A 16,518-nucleotide genomic window follows, 5' to 3' on the forward strand; every position below is an offset into this window, starting at 1 on the left:
TTATGTTAGGCAAGCTATTCTTAGAGTATAGAATAAATACATTTTTAGGTTCTTCCAGCACAAGAAGCATTTTGTAGATAAGCAATAAGTAAGCATAAAAGATTAAGATACTGTGATGTACTAGAATTTTTTCAAAAGGATTGTCAAATAAAATTGAGAGAAGATTTGATAACAGAACATACCAATGGTTTTCTTATGTACAATTATCAGAAAGTTTGAAGCGGATAAAAGATGTTATCATTTTGAACAAAGGAAGTTTGAATTTGAAATATTTATATTTATTAATAATGAACATGTTATTAAAATGTATAAGAAATAGGAGGCAAAAGAAGAAGTGAAAAAATGATTGATCAAATGGGCTGAAAATTGGCTACAATATACAAATAAATCAATGGGGAAATATGTGGTTGAAATTGACAGTTGAGACAACTAAATTAATGTTTTGATAAGAGAAAAGACAATATCTTTCTGGCTGACTAGAAACTCCTGACTACATGAAATGAGGGGAAATGCACATGTTTTGAATAATTGCATAATAGATGAAAGTTAGATTTATTTGCAAGATTATTTTGTAATTATATTTGCTAAAAAGGAAATTGGAAATATATTTCTATTCTTTTGGTTTCCTTCCTCCCTCCCTCCCTCTCTATCTCTTCTTTGTTCTTTCTTAGTTTGGGTACCGTATGTTTCAGAGTATACGATGTACCAAGGTTTTGAAGAGGCAATTCTTTTTAAAAAAAGTTTTTGCACTCTGCAAACCTCCCAAAATGGCTCGTTTTTTTCCTGGGGGCTGGGGGGGGGAAAAATTGAGCAAAAAAGGGACTTTTTGCTCAATTTTGCCCCCCCTCAAGCCTCCAGGAGCACTCTGAAAGCCTCCTAAAGGCTATGTGCGGCCATTTTGGTGAAGGGGGTGGGGTTTCAGGAGGCAAAACATACTGTATTCAGTGTATAAGACGCACCCACATTTTCAACCTCCTTTTTGAGGGAATCTTATACTCCAAAAATATGGTAATTATGTTATATTCTGCTTTAAACTTTTACTAAAATTTGGGGGAAGGGATAAAAACTGTAGCCCAACATGTGTCAACCACATACTATTCTTTAGCAGCGAAAAATATGGAAGAAAAAACTTACCATTTGACTTTTTGGGACCCATTTTGTCTCTTCAGTGTATTTAACAGTTCCTCCTGAATGGTGAAGAAGATGATGGAGCAGACAGTGGAAAACTAATGTTGCAAGATAGAGAACGCAACTCCAGCCCAAACTTTTGTATTAAAACCAGGAGAAGGAAATTAGTTACATCTCTATCCCACTTTTGTCTGAGAGTTGTACTTTGTATGAGTATTTGTTTGTGTGGGTAATACACACACACAAACACACACACACACATATACTGTATATAAACACTAAGGTGACCAGACGTCCCGATTTCAACGTGACGAGCACGCTTTTCTACAATTTGTCCAGGGTCCCGGCCAGTTTTCAAAAACTCCCGATTTTCTGGCTTCATGTTGAAAGCCCAGTGGATTTGCTTAAGAAATCCTAACCAAGGCAAGACAAAAGACAAAAGTCTAACCCCCCCCCTCTCTCTTTCTGTCTCAGTACTTTCATTGAAGATATTAAAACGTTAAAGCAACAAAACGGACCCCCCACGCCCCTTTTATCTCATTTTATAAGAAAAAATGACCAAGTACCGTAGAGCTGCAGGAAACACTTGGCTAGAGAGGGAAGCGACTGTTACTTGCTGGATTTTCCGGAGGGGAGGGGCACGGAGGTTGGAGGGCTGCTCCAAAATGGTGGCAAAGTTTCTTTGAAAAATATTTCCCTGATTAATTTCACCATTTCAATTTGCCCAGTTCTTTGTATTAACATCTACATCATTCTGGGTTGACTTGTAGTGCAAGCCTGCTGGTAAGTGAGCTGGGTTTTTTTCTTTTATTTTTTTAATGTATTTTAAAATAATATTTTATTTATTGTGGATAGGATTTTTTAAAATTCAATACAAAATACCAGCTGCAGTTATTCACTTAAGAACTGTGGCAAGAAAGGTGGTATAATGGGCTTAGTGACCAAAGTTACAATGGCATTGAAAAAAGTGACTGATGACCATGTTTCACACTTAGTGACCATTTTCACACTTAGCAACTGTTGCAGCATCCTCATGATCACGCGATCAAAATTTTGATGTTTGGCAACAGATTCGTATTTATGATGGTTTCAGTGTCCTGGGTCATATAATCACCTTTTGACAAAGTCAAATGGGGAAATCAGATTCACTTATGTTACTAACTTATCAGCTGCAGTTATTCACTTAAGAACTGTGGCCAGAAAGGTGGTATAGTGACCAAAGTTGACTGATGACCATTTTTCACACTTAGCGATCATTTTCACACTTAGCAACCATTGCAGCATCCTCATGGTCACGTAATCAAAATTTTGATGTTTGGCAACAGTTACAATTTATATTTGTAAATTGTAGTTATGTTGAAATAAAAAAAATATTACGATACTATTTTTGCGTTGTATGAAAATTTTTGTTGCTCCATATAAAATTTTTAATCACCCCACCCCCCCCAGTCAAAGGTGTCCCTCTTTACCAATCTGAAAATCTGGTCACCTTAATAAACACACATACACATCACAGTACATATAGATTTGCATAAACATACACACAAACACACACATATAGACTCCAATTCAATTCCCGCATAGAGTTTACCTGCCATAGGGCTCAACAACTGTGTGTATATACATGTGGTAGAATCTCCAGCTAGGCTGGACAGAGGAGCTAAGACGGGCCCGAATTTGGAGCCTCAGCACAGCAGGAAGCATCAAAGGCTTGCCCTCCCCTGCAATTCTTGAAGCCTTATCTGACCACTCCTAGGGGAATGCAGTCAGTCGGGTGAGATTCTTGTAACGTAGTTGGCTAGCAATGAACTACTGTTGAGACTATTCCCAAGTGGTTCTGGTTGTTTGCACCTCACAATACACACAAGAAGCTGCTTCTAATAAGCAAGTGGTCTGGGCTCAGATCTAGAATGATCACTCCTTCCGTTAACCTACCGTAAGACCTCTCTTGACGGTAGTCTTGTGCCTCTCCTTATTCTTCCTGAGTGCTTGACTCTCTGTTCCCCATATTCTCTCTCCCTGGACTTCAGTTGATCTGGTCTGTATCTAGTTTTCTTGGAGAAGGGACAGAGGGGGGAGAATCAGGCAGGGGACAATTGGCCCTGAGAGGCCCTCTCTGCACTGGTCTCTCTCAGCTGGGCTTCCTGACCTTCCTTGGTCCTCCCGACTTCTACAAACATCTTTGCAGTGACTCTCCTGGATCTGCCATTCTCAGCTTCTCCATACACTCAGGTGCTTGATGCTATACTTCTTAAACGGTTACTCTTGTTTTGGTTTGATCACAACCACACATTCCTCACTCTGCTTCCACTCACATACATAACAGGGCCAAAAGTCATTCTGCCAAGCAAAAGCACTGCAACAGCACATCTCTGGGAAAACTTTCCCTCCCAGATGCTGATTAGGCAGGGATCTCCCACGGATCAGTAGCTCCAGAGTTTGGAGCCAGTGAAGAAAATGTGCTGTTCGGGTCCCTGGGCACTTGCACCTTCTAATGCCCCAATTGCCTGGTCCAAAAAGAAACATTTTTCTCACTTTCTCCTTGAATCGCGCCCCAATACTCCCCCCCCCCCAAGTGGCAGAGGGCTTAGAGGCAGGATGCCAAGGGTCCCTAGCCAACCTGCAGACCCTGGAGACACCTCTGGACTTGAGCAGGGGAGCAGAAGCACCATCTCTCGAGAGCCTTAATCAATTTTTCTTCCTCCCCTCTCTTGGTACCTTACAACTGGAGCTTCCTTCCGCAACTTCAGACAGTTCATTTTCTTTATGATGTAGAATATTCAGCTTCTGCCGCGCTCCGATTGGCTGGCTGTTGTGCCCAATCAGGATTTGGCGCTTAGCCCTCAGTTTCTGCATTTCAGGTGATCCTCAGCAAAATATAAAATTAGAGTGTGAATTTTCTTCTCCTGCTTCAAAATTGCCCAAAGTGGGATTTCCTGGGTAGAACTGGGCTAGCTGCAGTCCTTGCTGGAAATAGCCACCTTGGTATTAGCAGATATGCAAAGGTCCTTGAGCCTTTGCCTGCCTATGGCATTGTGGTGAAAAGCACAGGTACATTTTTTTGGGTGCAGCCTAAAAACATCCCTGTGTCCCCATGCCTGGGGCACTGAGTGTGTCAAGGGCCATGTTTTCCGGCCGTATTGCTAACTGGCCAAGTATCTCAGCTGCTCTGTACATTTCTTTTGGATGCTTTTTATAGTTTAAAATGTTTTATTGCTTTAGATGTAGTATACCGTTTAGTGTATTTAGTCACTTAAATATGTGCTGCAGCTGCCAGAAAGGCACCACAGTCCTAGGCTGCATCAACAGAGGGATAGAATCAAATACTATTCACATAAAGTGATAGTACCGCTTTATAAAGCCTTTGTAAGGGCGCACTTGGAATATTGCATCCAGTTTTGGTTGCCGTGATATGTAAAAAGCCCCATTTCCTCACTTTTACTTTCCTAAAGTGGGTTTTCAGCAAGAATCTCCAGTTCATATGACTGAACTGATATCCCACCTTTATATTCCCCACTGAAAAATTGCGTTCAAATAGGCCAGTAAAAGAGATAAATGTCTATGGAGATTCTTGGTCATCCGGGTCGTGGGAATTCCAAAGTTGCTTTTTCCAAAGGCAACTGGACTTTGTTTTTCCTTGAAGGTGTTTTGCTTCTCATCCAAGAAGCTTCTTCAGTTCCGGAGAAAAAGAGAACTGAGGAAGAAGCAAAACAGTTTTAAGTGAATCCATCCAATAAGCAGACCCATCCTATTCGGAGGTGGACATATTGGGGAGGGCTGCGTTTCTTAGGTTCTGTGCCTATTTTATTTATTTATTGAACATATTACTATGTTACTGCCATCCAAACTGACCCAGAAGCTCACCTGAAAAATACAATATAAAAACACCACAATCCCCCGACCAATCAGCCATCAACAGGCATAGAACCCCAAACCTTTCCAGGAAAAAAGCTTCCCTTCAGAGGTTGTGGGGGCTCCATCAATGGAGGCTTCTAAGAAGACATTGGACAGCCATTTGCCTGAAATGGTAGAGGGTTGTCCTGCTGGAGCAGTGGGTTGGACTAGAAGACCTCCATGGTCCCTTCCAAATCTGTTGTTCTGCTATTAGGCCTCACTTTATATCATCAGAATACTAGTGAAATTATCTAGCCCTCTTTTCAAACATCTGCAAGAAGGAATCCAACCTCAGAGAATGCTAAAACCGCAACAAGTACCAGTTATTTCTTCTTTTAGTCAAGACCCATACACAGGGCTGTCTGCAGCTAGCCACCTTTTAGTCAAAAATGTCAAGATGTGAGTCCTGCTTCATGGCACAAGTTCTGTCCCTGAGGGGAGAAGTGGCCATGAAAGTGGGAAAGGGTTGTGCAATGTAGAGAGAAAGACCTTGACATAAATGGGCAAGCAAAGTGCAAAGAAAAGAAAGAAAAGGATCAATGCACAAAGAAGTAGTGGGGAAAAACACACAAGGCAACCTATAGCCAAGCCATCTTCCAGCCTTCCCTGAGGGGACCCCATCATGGCTGCCCGCCCTCCCCAAAGACACCTCAACCCTTCCCGCCAAAACCTGACAGACCCCACTTCTTTTCTTTTATTGGCCCTCGGGGGTCAGGTGACTCTGGATGGGCCATGATTAGTTGGCTCTCATCTGTCATGGGAGAACCGCCTCCCTGAGGAGGTGATAGGCCCTTGTGCTCCTTTTTCCTTCCCCCTGTGGCTGCCCCCAGGTTGTCCCAGCTGCCAATCAGACAGCAAGCACCAATCAAAGGGGTGTTGCTAGGCAGGAGGCGAGAAGGAGGGAAGACAAGATGGCTGCCTGAAGCTTGCCATCACTTTATGAGAAAATGGCTGAATAAAGAGAATCAGAGACAGGAGTCCAAGTGAAGATTGCAACTAAAAGATAGACTGCCCTGATGAGGAGAGGCTCTGGAAAGAAGACAGCAGCTGAAAGAAAGGATTGTTGGTCTGAGGTTAATTGTGCAGTTCATCTAAGCTCACCTGGGTGCTGAGTGCTGGTGGGGAGGGGCCTTTGGGGGGGTTTGTGGCAGTTTTTGCCTCACTGAATGCCTCTTTTGCACAGTATATAGGTATTGCTTTATGTCTGTGCGTGTCTATGGATGGCCAATTTGTCAGAGTTCTGGAAGTTTCCTACTGTTTTTGGACTTGGCTTGATCTAGGATGGGCCTCGTTTCCCACTTGAAACAAGGGCGAAGTCTGTCCGTGTGTTATGAAAGAGTTTGCCTTCTGCCTTCCGCCATGTCCAGGGAAGAGTTATCAGGGTTTCTTTTTTTACTTTTTGGGTTCAAATTGTCCAGTCCAGTTTGTCTCCAGTTAATATTTCCAGCTGTCTATATTGCAGGGGTGTCAAACTCCATTTCAATGAGGGCCGCATCTGGATTGTGTTTGAGGGGGGGACCAGGGGGGGCCATGGCCACTCATGTCCAGGGGGGGGGGTATGGTGGCTTGAGTGCTTTGCCAGCTAAAATGGGCTCCCAAGCTCCGTTTTCGGCTGTGATGGCTGCCCGCAGCCCTCCCAAGCTCTGTTTTTGATGGCAGAGGCCCCACAGGCTGGTCCTTCAGTGTTTCCAGGGTGGTCCCATGGGCCACATTTAAGCACCCCGGGGGCCAATCAGGCCTTGAATCTGATGCCCCTGGCCTATTGGATCACAGGTTGGCCCAGTTCTTGAGCCAGACCTTTCTGCCAAAATTGCAGTTTAGAGTCATTGTTCAGTGATGAAATTGGTCTATAATTCTTTATCCTTGTAACATCTTGGCCTCCCTTCAGCCACTAAGGGATATAAAGAATGATATATTACAGGGGGAAAAGAAGCTAGTATTGCGTAACTTATCACAATCTCAGTACATTTTTTCAGATGGTGTAAGATATATTTTGTCAAGATGATAAGGACAAGTAGGAAGCTGGCAGTGAAAAGGAGGTTGGCAAAATTTGGTTCCCACAATGCATTTATTAACATCAATGCAGCTGAGTTGGGAGATCTTATAATCAGTTTCCACCGTCTTGAATTAGCTACTAGAACCACACACTCTTTGGGCTCATCTTACAAATAAAGGCTCTTTTGACGTTACAAGGATCATCATGCCAAAGGTTCTTAACTTTGCCACTATAGTGGATGGAAATGCAGAGTTCTCTATTTCCACCATTGGGTTCAAAGAGATTCCAGTGCCTGAAAAAAGAACCACAATACTCATCAGTCTTGATCTAGATATGTAGATCTAGAGATATAAATGTAGAGATCTAGATCTAAGTCGAACTAGATCATTCTCCTAATCACAGTCACAATGGGTTATTGTTAGATTAGGGTTTTCTGCCCACATGAAATAGAAAATTTGTTACTAGTAAATTTACAGCAGGGCGTTGGGGGGGACGACACGTTATTGCAAAACTGGCTCAAAAAACAACAACAACCACTATGTGGAAATCCCGAATTGGCTATCTCTGACAGAAAGAACAACACACTCAAATTTTACAGATATGAATAAAGTGTTAAGATAGAGACTTAATTAATGGACAGGGAAATTTAAAAACAATTGAAAAATTGGCAGAACAAAACATGAAAGTTGACTGGCTAACCTACTTGCAAATCAAAGCTAAACACAATAACGATACTAGATTATACGACATCCAACTGGAACCACACGAATTAGACAAAATAATCCAAAGCACAGAAAGAATGATGATAGGGAGAATATATAAATTTCTTCTGAAGTATAAAATGGAAGGAGAAATTGTGAAAGAACAAATGGTAAAATGGGCACAGAACTTTAGCTACAATATTGAATTAGATAAATGGGAAAAATTTGGGAGGGACAAATTTAAAAATGACACTATTGATTGCATACAAGGAAAACCAGTACAAAAAATTTTACAGAAGGCACCTAGCACCAGAAAGTTTAGCAAAAATCTCAGCAAATATTTCACCAAAATGTTGGAAATGTGAATTAACACACGGAACATATTATCACATATGGTGGATATATGTGGAGGCTAAAAAGTATTGGAAAAGGGTTAAAAATTGGCTAGAATCAATAACAGGAGTCAAAATTGTTTGGAAACCAGAAGTATTTTTACTAGGAATAATTACAACGAAATATAAAAAAGAAACCCAGTATTTAATTCTACACATAATTAGGGCGATGAGGATTGCCTTCGCTCAGAAATGGAAAAATAAACTGATACCAAGCGAAGATGAAATAATAAGAAAGGTTATGGACAGTGCTAAAATGGACAAGTTAACAAAAGAAATCCAGGGAAAAGAAGAAACAGAATATTCTCAGATATGAGAAAAATGGTATAGGTGGATGGAGAAAAGAAACAAGGACCAATGAAATAAGCCATTGAACCCCCAAAATAGAAAAGTTAAGGAGAATTAACATATATACAGTATACATACTCAAAAGAGTTTAAATTTATTAGAGGTAATCACCCAATAACAGATAGATGAGTAAAACAAGAGGGTTAAAAATGGTGAAAATCAAATGAAATATATTAGAAAGGGAAATAACATAAGGAGAATTGTATTGATTTGAAATTGCTATTAGAAGGAACAGGTAGTTCTGTTTGTACTGTATTGTGTAAATGTAGTGTATTTCTAAGTTCTGGGTGTATGTATTTTGTATGTTTGTAAATATGTTTTTTTTTAAAGAGAACTTGTTACTGGCAAATTTACAGCAGGGCGTTGGTGGGACTGGGGGAGTGGATACTTGAAATTCAACAGGAGGTCCATAGGGACTTCTAGTGGTCAAGGGTAAGGGGAGATGTAAGGGAGGGTAAGGGGTTATATTTCACCTTGTCAGATCTGCAGCAGAAGTTGATCTAATAAAAGAGAACCTTTGTAACTCAGGGTTGAAATGGAGCTCTCTGAGCTTGAATGCTTTCTTGCAGACATTTCATTACCCATCTAGCTAACATCATCAGGGCTAAGGTCATCACTGATGGTGTTACCTAGTTTGGGTAACGAAACCGCTGCAAGAAAACAGCCAAACTCAGAGCACCAAGAACCCTTCAGAAGAAGATCTACTGCAGAAGAATATTGCATTCAGTTTTGGTTGCCACAATATAAAAAAGATGTGGAGATGCTAAAAGAGTGTAGAGAAGAGCAACAATGATGATTAGGATACTGGAGGCTAAAACATATGAAGAACGGTTCATTAAACGGTTGTAGTTTAATGAAAAGAAGGACTAGGGGAGACATGATAGCAGTCTTCCAATATCTCAGGGGTTGCCACAAAGAAGAGGGAGTCAAACTATTCTCTAAGGCACTGAGGGTAGAACAAGAAGCAATGGGTGGAAGCTGATCAAGGAGAGAAGCAACTTAGAACTAAGGAGGAATTTCCTGACAGAACAATTAATCAATGGAACAGAATTTGCCTCCAGAAGTTGTGAATGTCTCAACACTGGAAGTATAGGGTTTCCTGTCTAGGCAAGGAGTTGGACTAGAAGACCTCCAAGGTGCCTTCTAACTCTTCTATTCTATTCTATTCTGTTCTGTTCTATTCTATTCTATTCTATTCTATTCTATTCTATACATATTCTATAAAGCCAAGCTCAGAGACCACCAAGAAGCCTTCAGAAGAAGTTCTGTTCCCAGAAAGCACTCGGTCTGCTGCAGTCTCGAGAAATCATTTCAGGACAAGGGCCACTGTACACTGGTTTTTCTTACCAATCTTCCCCAGGACAGGGATGTATCAGACACTGGTTAGTGATGGATTTATTTACCAAATCGGCCTTGCAAAGGCTTAGCTCAAGAAACAGCCCATTTCTTTCTGGACAATGCTTGTAGATGCAAAGGGTCAGCCAATCATATCCCTTTGGACCCAGGCTAGAACCGGGAGCAACCAACTGGTGGTAGGCATGACATCCTGTTGCACAACTTGTCACATAATTAGATTTTGTTTCAAAACTTACAAAGTTGCTGCATGATATCCAGCTGTCCATAACAGTGAATTGTTAACACTACTGTTCTTATAGAGTCCAATCCAATAGTCCTCTTGATGTTTAATTGACTTTTCATCTATATAGATCTTGAGGAGAGAAAAATAGATTAGATAGGTAGGTAGGTGGATGGATGGATGGATGGATGGATGGATGGGGGATGGGACAGTGAGAGAGAAGGAAAGGGGAGAGGGAGAGGTAATATAAAGGTGATTGCAAATTAAGGTTTAAGGGGGGAGGACATATGTACATGGGGGGTCTACAACAACTTGCCACAGTTCATATTTTTAAATAATTAAATTGAACTTTTATTATGGCAAGTTGGCCATGGTGAGTTGTCCTGTGACAAGTTGGTGGTGGCAAGTTGTTATATTCCACTACAGAGGACGGTCCTTTGATGGAAGAGGAACTCTCCCAGTGTTTTCAGATCACAAGGATGAGGATATGAGGAAGGGGTTTCAATCAGATAATTTCTACCTTCCCTTCCCTTTTTTGTTTCCCTTCCCATCACTCTGCTTTCCTTTCGTTTCCTTTCTCCTCTCCTTTCCTGCTCCTCCATTTCTCTCTCCCTTCCTTCCCCCCCCCATATTTTCTTTTGTTCTGCACAATATGCAATGCAGCTCCCCTTTTCTGGGCACCCCAGGAGGAAGGAGCAGGCTCTTCTCATCCATCCTTTCAAAAGCAAATTTCCTCTAAGACAAGCGGTTTGTCTCTCTTTTCCTCTTCCCAGCTAATTCCCTGCCTTCCTTCCCTCTTGGGTCCTAACCAGGCCTGATCAAGGATGCCCCCTGCCCACTTTCTCTCTTGGTCTTATCACTCTGCCTGCCAACACTGAGCTTGGGGCCTCCCTTCTGCCTCTTTTAATCTCACTTGCTCTCCTTCTGTGTTAGGAATCCAGGCAGAGTCCTAGTTGCATCTATTTTCAACCATCAGGCAACTTATTTTTCATTTTGGAAAAGTAATTGAGACTTTTTCATGAAATAATCATTTTAGAAAAATGGTGACATATATGCCTGTACTCACTTGTTCATTAGTATGGTTACAAGAAACCAAATCTGCAGTATGCCTCGTCATACAGTCTTGACGAGCATCAGACCAATTTTTTCGTTTTGTAGAAAAGAAGTAGAGATTGTTTTCAAAAGATTCCCAGCCTGGAACAATGTGAGTAAGAATGTCTTTGTAGAATAGAGAAAACAAAAGTACTACATTAGTTAGTTCAAAAATCTTACAAGCATATTCTAATTTTTAAAATTAATTCACCATTCAAAGTTGATTATGTACTTTTGTTGGAGTACAGTGCTCTTCCTAAAGTTTCAGGAAGTATTTCAAAACAGTTTTCTGTATTTTATTAATTATTTTTATTTATTAAACTTATTTGCCACTTATCTCATGGCTCAAGGCAACTCTGAGTGGCCATGCGATTCACTGTCTTTCCATGAGGCACTGTTCAATTATCTTATTTTTACAAATTATTTTAAACTAGCTGTACCCGGCCACGCGTTGCTGTGGCCCAGTCTGGGCGTAGTGGGGCGGCAGGTGGGTGCTGCCGTTGGTCAGGACTTGGGGCTGCTGGGCCGGACAAGGCTGGTTGGGGGAGATGGCGCCGGGGCTGTCTGCCTCGTGGATGTGGTTGAGCATCTCTTTGGAGGAGCTGTGCTCGGGGTCGCCCAAGTCGGTGGCCCAGGAGAGTGAGACATCCAGGATCTCTGAGGAGGAGAAGTCCTCGGTGTGCCGCCTCACGGGGCACCCAGGGGCCACCCCAGCCCTGCTGCACCTCAGTCTGACACCGCCGCCGCCCTTTCAGAGCCGCCTTGGTGAGGTCATAGCTGGCTCACTGTGAGGGGGTGTGGAGAGCACAGGCGGCCGGACAGGCTGAGGAGACGCTCCGGCTCCGCCTCCTCTGGAGCCCTGCTGGGCTGGCTGGGGGTAGGCCGGCTTAAAGGTGGGGAGAGGCGGCCGAGGAATGGCGCAGGGGGTGCCCCGCCGCAGGCAGCAAAGGCCTGGTGGGAAGGGAGGGGAGAGAGGGGAGGGGGAGGCCAAAGGGCTTTGGCTCCCCTTGGCGGAAATGGCCAAAGCTTGTCAAAGGAGGGGCGGAAAGGGGAAAGGGTACGGCCGCAACCGAGCCATATATATAAAGGGACCATCGGGGTGAATCTGGAGAGAGGCCGAACTGTTCCGAATATACTATACTCACTAAATGAATGCTATGGTAAACGACACAGCTCCATTCCAACGCAATGTCATATGAAATAATTATAAAATACTTGAAAGAGAACTACAGAGAGCACCACAAAAAAAAAGGTGTCAAAATAAAAATGGACATAATTAAACACAAAATGGAACTATTAGAAAAGGAAGAACTGGCACAAAAAAATTAGAGGTGCCAAACAGAATTATTTTGAAAATGCGAATAAGCCAGGCAGGTGGTTGGCATATAAGATGAAAAAAGAGAGAGAAACAAAGAAAATACTTCAACTAAGAGATAAACAAGGAGAAATTCAGTATGGAAATACTGAGAAAAAATATATTATACAAGACTATTATGCTAAACTCTATGAACAAGAGAAGGTGGAGGAGGGACGAGTTAAAAAGTACCTACAAGATTCCAATCTCCCCCAGGTACCAGACAAAACTAGAACAATGTTAGAAAATAAAATAACAATGATGGAGCTAACAGAGGCACTTAAAAAACAAAACAATGGGAAAGCTCCAGGACCAGATGGACTACCTGTGGAATTCTACAGAACATTTGAAGAAACATTGACCCTCCCACTCCTACAAGTCATGAATGAAGTGATGTCTGAGAGCAAAATACCGAAGTCATGGTCAGAAGCGTATATCACACTACTACCCAAGGAAGAGACTGATCTAACACAAATCAAGAATTGTAGACCAATCTCTTTATTAAATTCAGACTACAAGCTATTTGCATCTATACTAGCTGAGAGACTTAAAAAATATTTAAATGGCTTCATCCACTCAGATCAAAATGGCTTTTGACCTAAAAGACAAATTAAAGACAATATGAGAATGATTTTGAATACCTTGGAATACTATGAGGCCCACCCTGAAAAACAAATGGCACTGATGTTCCTCGATGCGCAGAAGGCCTTTGACAATGTGAATTGGCAATTTATATTTTTGCAACTGGAGCAGATGAATTTTGGCAAGAAATTCACTCAAACTATACGAATGATATACCAGAAACAAGCAGCAAAGATAATGGTAAATGGAGAACTAACAGATCCGATTGAAATAAAGAGAGGTACGAGACAAGGCTGCCCACTATCACCACTACTCTTTGTCCTAACACTAGAGGTCTTAAACAGAAAGATCAGAGAAGAAGAATAAGAGGAATGAAAATTAAGAGAGAAGTGTATAAATTACAAGCATTTGCAGATGACTTAGTTTTTATTCTTGAAGATCCATTAGAAACAGCATCCAAATTGCTGCAAAGAATAGAGGAATATGGAGAAGTAGCAGGCTTGAAAATAAACAAAGATAAAACAAAGATCATGACGAAGAATATCCCAGCAACACAAAAGGAAGAGCTGTCAGAAACGTTGCAGATTCAAAATACAAGTAAGGTTAAATATTTGGGGATATACTTATCACCTAGATGTAGCACTCTTAAAGAGGATAACTATACCAGACTAAAACGACAAATAGCAATTGACTTGGAGAAATGGGAAAATTTGCACTTATCAATGATGGGAAGAATCTCTACAATTAAAATGAACATTCTACCTAGAATTCTATACCTGTTTCAGACAATCCCAATCAGATTGGGTAAGGATTTTTTTCAAGATTTAAATAAAATAGTTTTGAAATTTATTTGGCAAGGGAAAAAAGCTAGAATAAAACTTAAATTACTATAAGATGCTAGATCTAGAGGAGGATTTGGGCTACCTGATTGGGAGCTATACTATCGGTTCTACCACAAAACCGCGGACGACGAAAGCGCGTATGTGACGTCATCACAGCGCGACGAAAAAGATCGAAAAATGTAAAAATAAAGCTAAAACCTTCCCCTAACCCCCCCAAACCTAACCCTAAACCTAACCCTTAACCTAACCCTAAACCTAACCCTAAACCTAACCCTTAACGTAACGAAAAACCTAACGCTAACCCTTAACCTAACGCTAAACGTAACGCTAACGCTCTAACCCTAACCCTAACCCTTAACCTAACCCTAACCCTAACCCTTAACCTAACCCTTACCTTTATGTGAATGGGCTTGCTGTAATTTAATTTTTATTTCAATTTTTCGATCTTTTTCATCGCGTTGTGATGACGTCACATACGCGATTTCGTCGACCGCGCTTTTGTGGAACGCGCTTTTGACGGGTCACGATACTATCAGGCAACAAACTTGATGTGGATTAAGGAATGGATATTATTACAAAACTCTAGATTATTGAATGTAGAAGGTCACGACTTACTGTTGGGATGGCATGCTTTCCTATGGTATAAGGGTACTAAATCACATGGTTACTTTAGAAGACATTATATAAGGGAGGCGTTGTTGTTAAACTGGGAAAAGGTTAAAAGACTACATTATTTAAAAATTCCAGTCTGGATATCAAAAATTGAAGCATTTTCATATCCAATAATATATAAAAAGGAACAAACAGTTAGATATACAGAATTATTGAATACAGAGGGTGAGCTCAAATCTATTCAAGAGTTGAACAAGAAGGGATGGAAATGAACTGGTATTCATATGTACAGATACAATCTAGATATAATGAAGATAGAAAAACTAAAGGTCTTTATAATAAAATGACTGAGTTAGACAAAATTTTAACAGGCACTGATGAAAAAGTAATTAAAAAACTATATGGATATTTATTGGAGTTTAAATTGCATGAAGAACAAGTTAAAGAAACTATGATAGCTTGGGGGAAAAACTTTAGGTATGGGATTGATTTAGAGAATTGGCAGAAATTGTGGTCTCAAAATTACAAAATGACAATGTCTACTGCATATAGAGAAAACTTGTATAAGATGTTTTACAGGTGGCACCTACCCCCGACCAGAATCGCAAGAATGTTCAAGAATAAATCAGAAAAATGTTGGAAATGTCACCAGATACCTGGCTCATACTACCACATGTGGTGGACTTGCACTGAAGCTAAAAGATACTGGACTAAAATCCACATGTGGTTGGAGAAAATGACACACAAACAAATAGACTTTAAACCAGAGGTCTTTTTATTGGGGATCATACCAGAAACCTACAACAAAGACTTAAAATATCTGATTGTAAATGTGTTAACAGCAGCCAGAATTGTATTTGCAAAAAACTGGAAAAACGAAACAATACCAAAACAGGAAGAAGTTATCTGAAAAATAATGGACTGTGCTGAAATGAGTAAATTGACATTTGAAATTAGAGAGCAAGAGGATGAACAATTTTATAAGATATAGGATTTGTTTTATCGGTGGCTAGGGGGGGGGGGAACTTAGGAAATGAAAAATGATATACTTATGCCTTAATTGAAGAAAGTAAATGATGATGTAATTATGCTGTGAAATAATCTAACAATGACACAATGAAGAATTAATATAAGGTCTGGGGATATAATATATAAGGTTAAGAACTTATTATAATGATATTTCGCTGCTGATAAGCAATTCTAATAGGGGAACAAATGAAAACTGGTATATATAGGCAGCGATGCTTTGTTGAAAAATGAAGGAATAAGATCTCTGTTTGAAGGTATGAAATGCAAGGTTAACAATAAATATAAGTATACTTTCTGGGGGAAAATAATGCTAATGTTAACTGAATATATATTGTAGAATGAAAATGAGGCCTTTAGTTATATTAGATGAAATATTTGAGACGGTAAATATTATTTGAAGATGCAGATGTTAAAACACTTGTAACCAAACGACATGCTGCATGTGATGATGGTTTTTTTTTCTTTTTTTTCTTTTTTTTTTAAACCCTAGGTTATTGTGGTGTCTATTAAATATACAACAGAGAGATACGGGATGTGTGTATGGGGCGAAACGTAGTACGGATGCACCTGTGATCAAATGACATATTGTATGGGATAATGGGTTTTTTTTCCTTTTTTTCCCCTTTTCTCTTTGTTTTTTTTTCTATTGTTATGTGATTATGTTGTCTATGTAATAAAAAATAAAATTATTTTTTTTAAAAAGAAATAATTAAATCAAAATGAAAATAAATTGAAATCTATGAAAATTCAATATAACAATGTAATCGGAAACATTGAAATGGAATCATGAAATATTTAGTATAGCATGTGTTGCTTTTACGTCCACCAGATGGCGCTGGAAACATTGAAATGGAATCATGAAATATTTAGTATAGCGTGTTGTTGTGGCCCAGCAGGAGCCGTTGGAGCTGCCACCAGACTCCAACAGCGAGAGGCCCTATGAGTCGGCTCTGGAGGATATGGAGGACCTGG

General features: G+C 40.5%; 1 protein-coding gene across 2 annotated transcripts in view; it reads right to left on the reverse strand.

Annotated features, from left to right (window-relative positions):
- Positions 1 to 7,096: 7,096 nt before the first annotated feature.
- The window catches only part of LOC148043736 (lithostathine-1-alpha-like), a 43,266-nt gene continuing 33,844 nt past the window's right edge, over positions 7,097 to 16,518 (reverse strand). For both annotated transcript variants that reach the window (XM_087723745.1, XM_087723744.1), the window contains exons 8-10: positions 11,102 to 11,253; positions 10,052 to 10,167; positions 7,097 to 7,310 (exon numbers count right to left, since the gene is read on the reverse strand). In XM_087723745.1, coding sequence (XP_087579871.1) covers positions 7,157 to 7,310; positions 10,052 to 10,167; positions 11,102 to 11,253 — 422 coding nt within the window. In that variant the 3' untranslated portion in view covers positions 7,097 to 7,156. The remainder of the gene's footprint in view (positions 7,311 to 10,051; positions 10,168 to 11,101; positions 11,254 to 16,518) is intronic.

This window comes from Thamnophis sirtalis, unplaced genomic scaffold (genome assembly GCF_051295495.1).
Source record: "Thamnophis sirtalis isolate CommonGarterSnake01/CBP01778 unplaced genomic scaffold, rThaSir2_p1.2 scaffold_10, whole genome shotgun sequence".
Taxonomy (NCBI): Eukaryota; Metazoa; Chordata; class Lepidosauria; order Squamata; family Natricidae; genus Thamnophis; species Thamnophis sirtalis.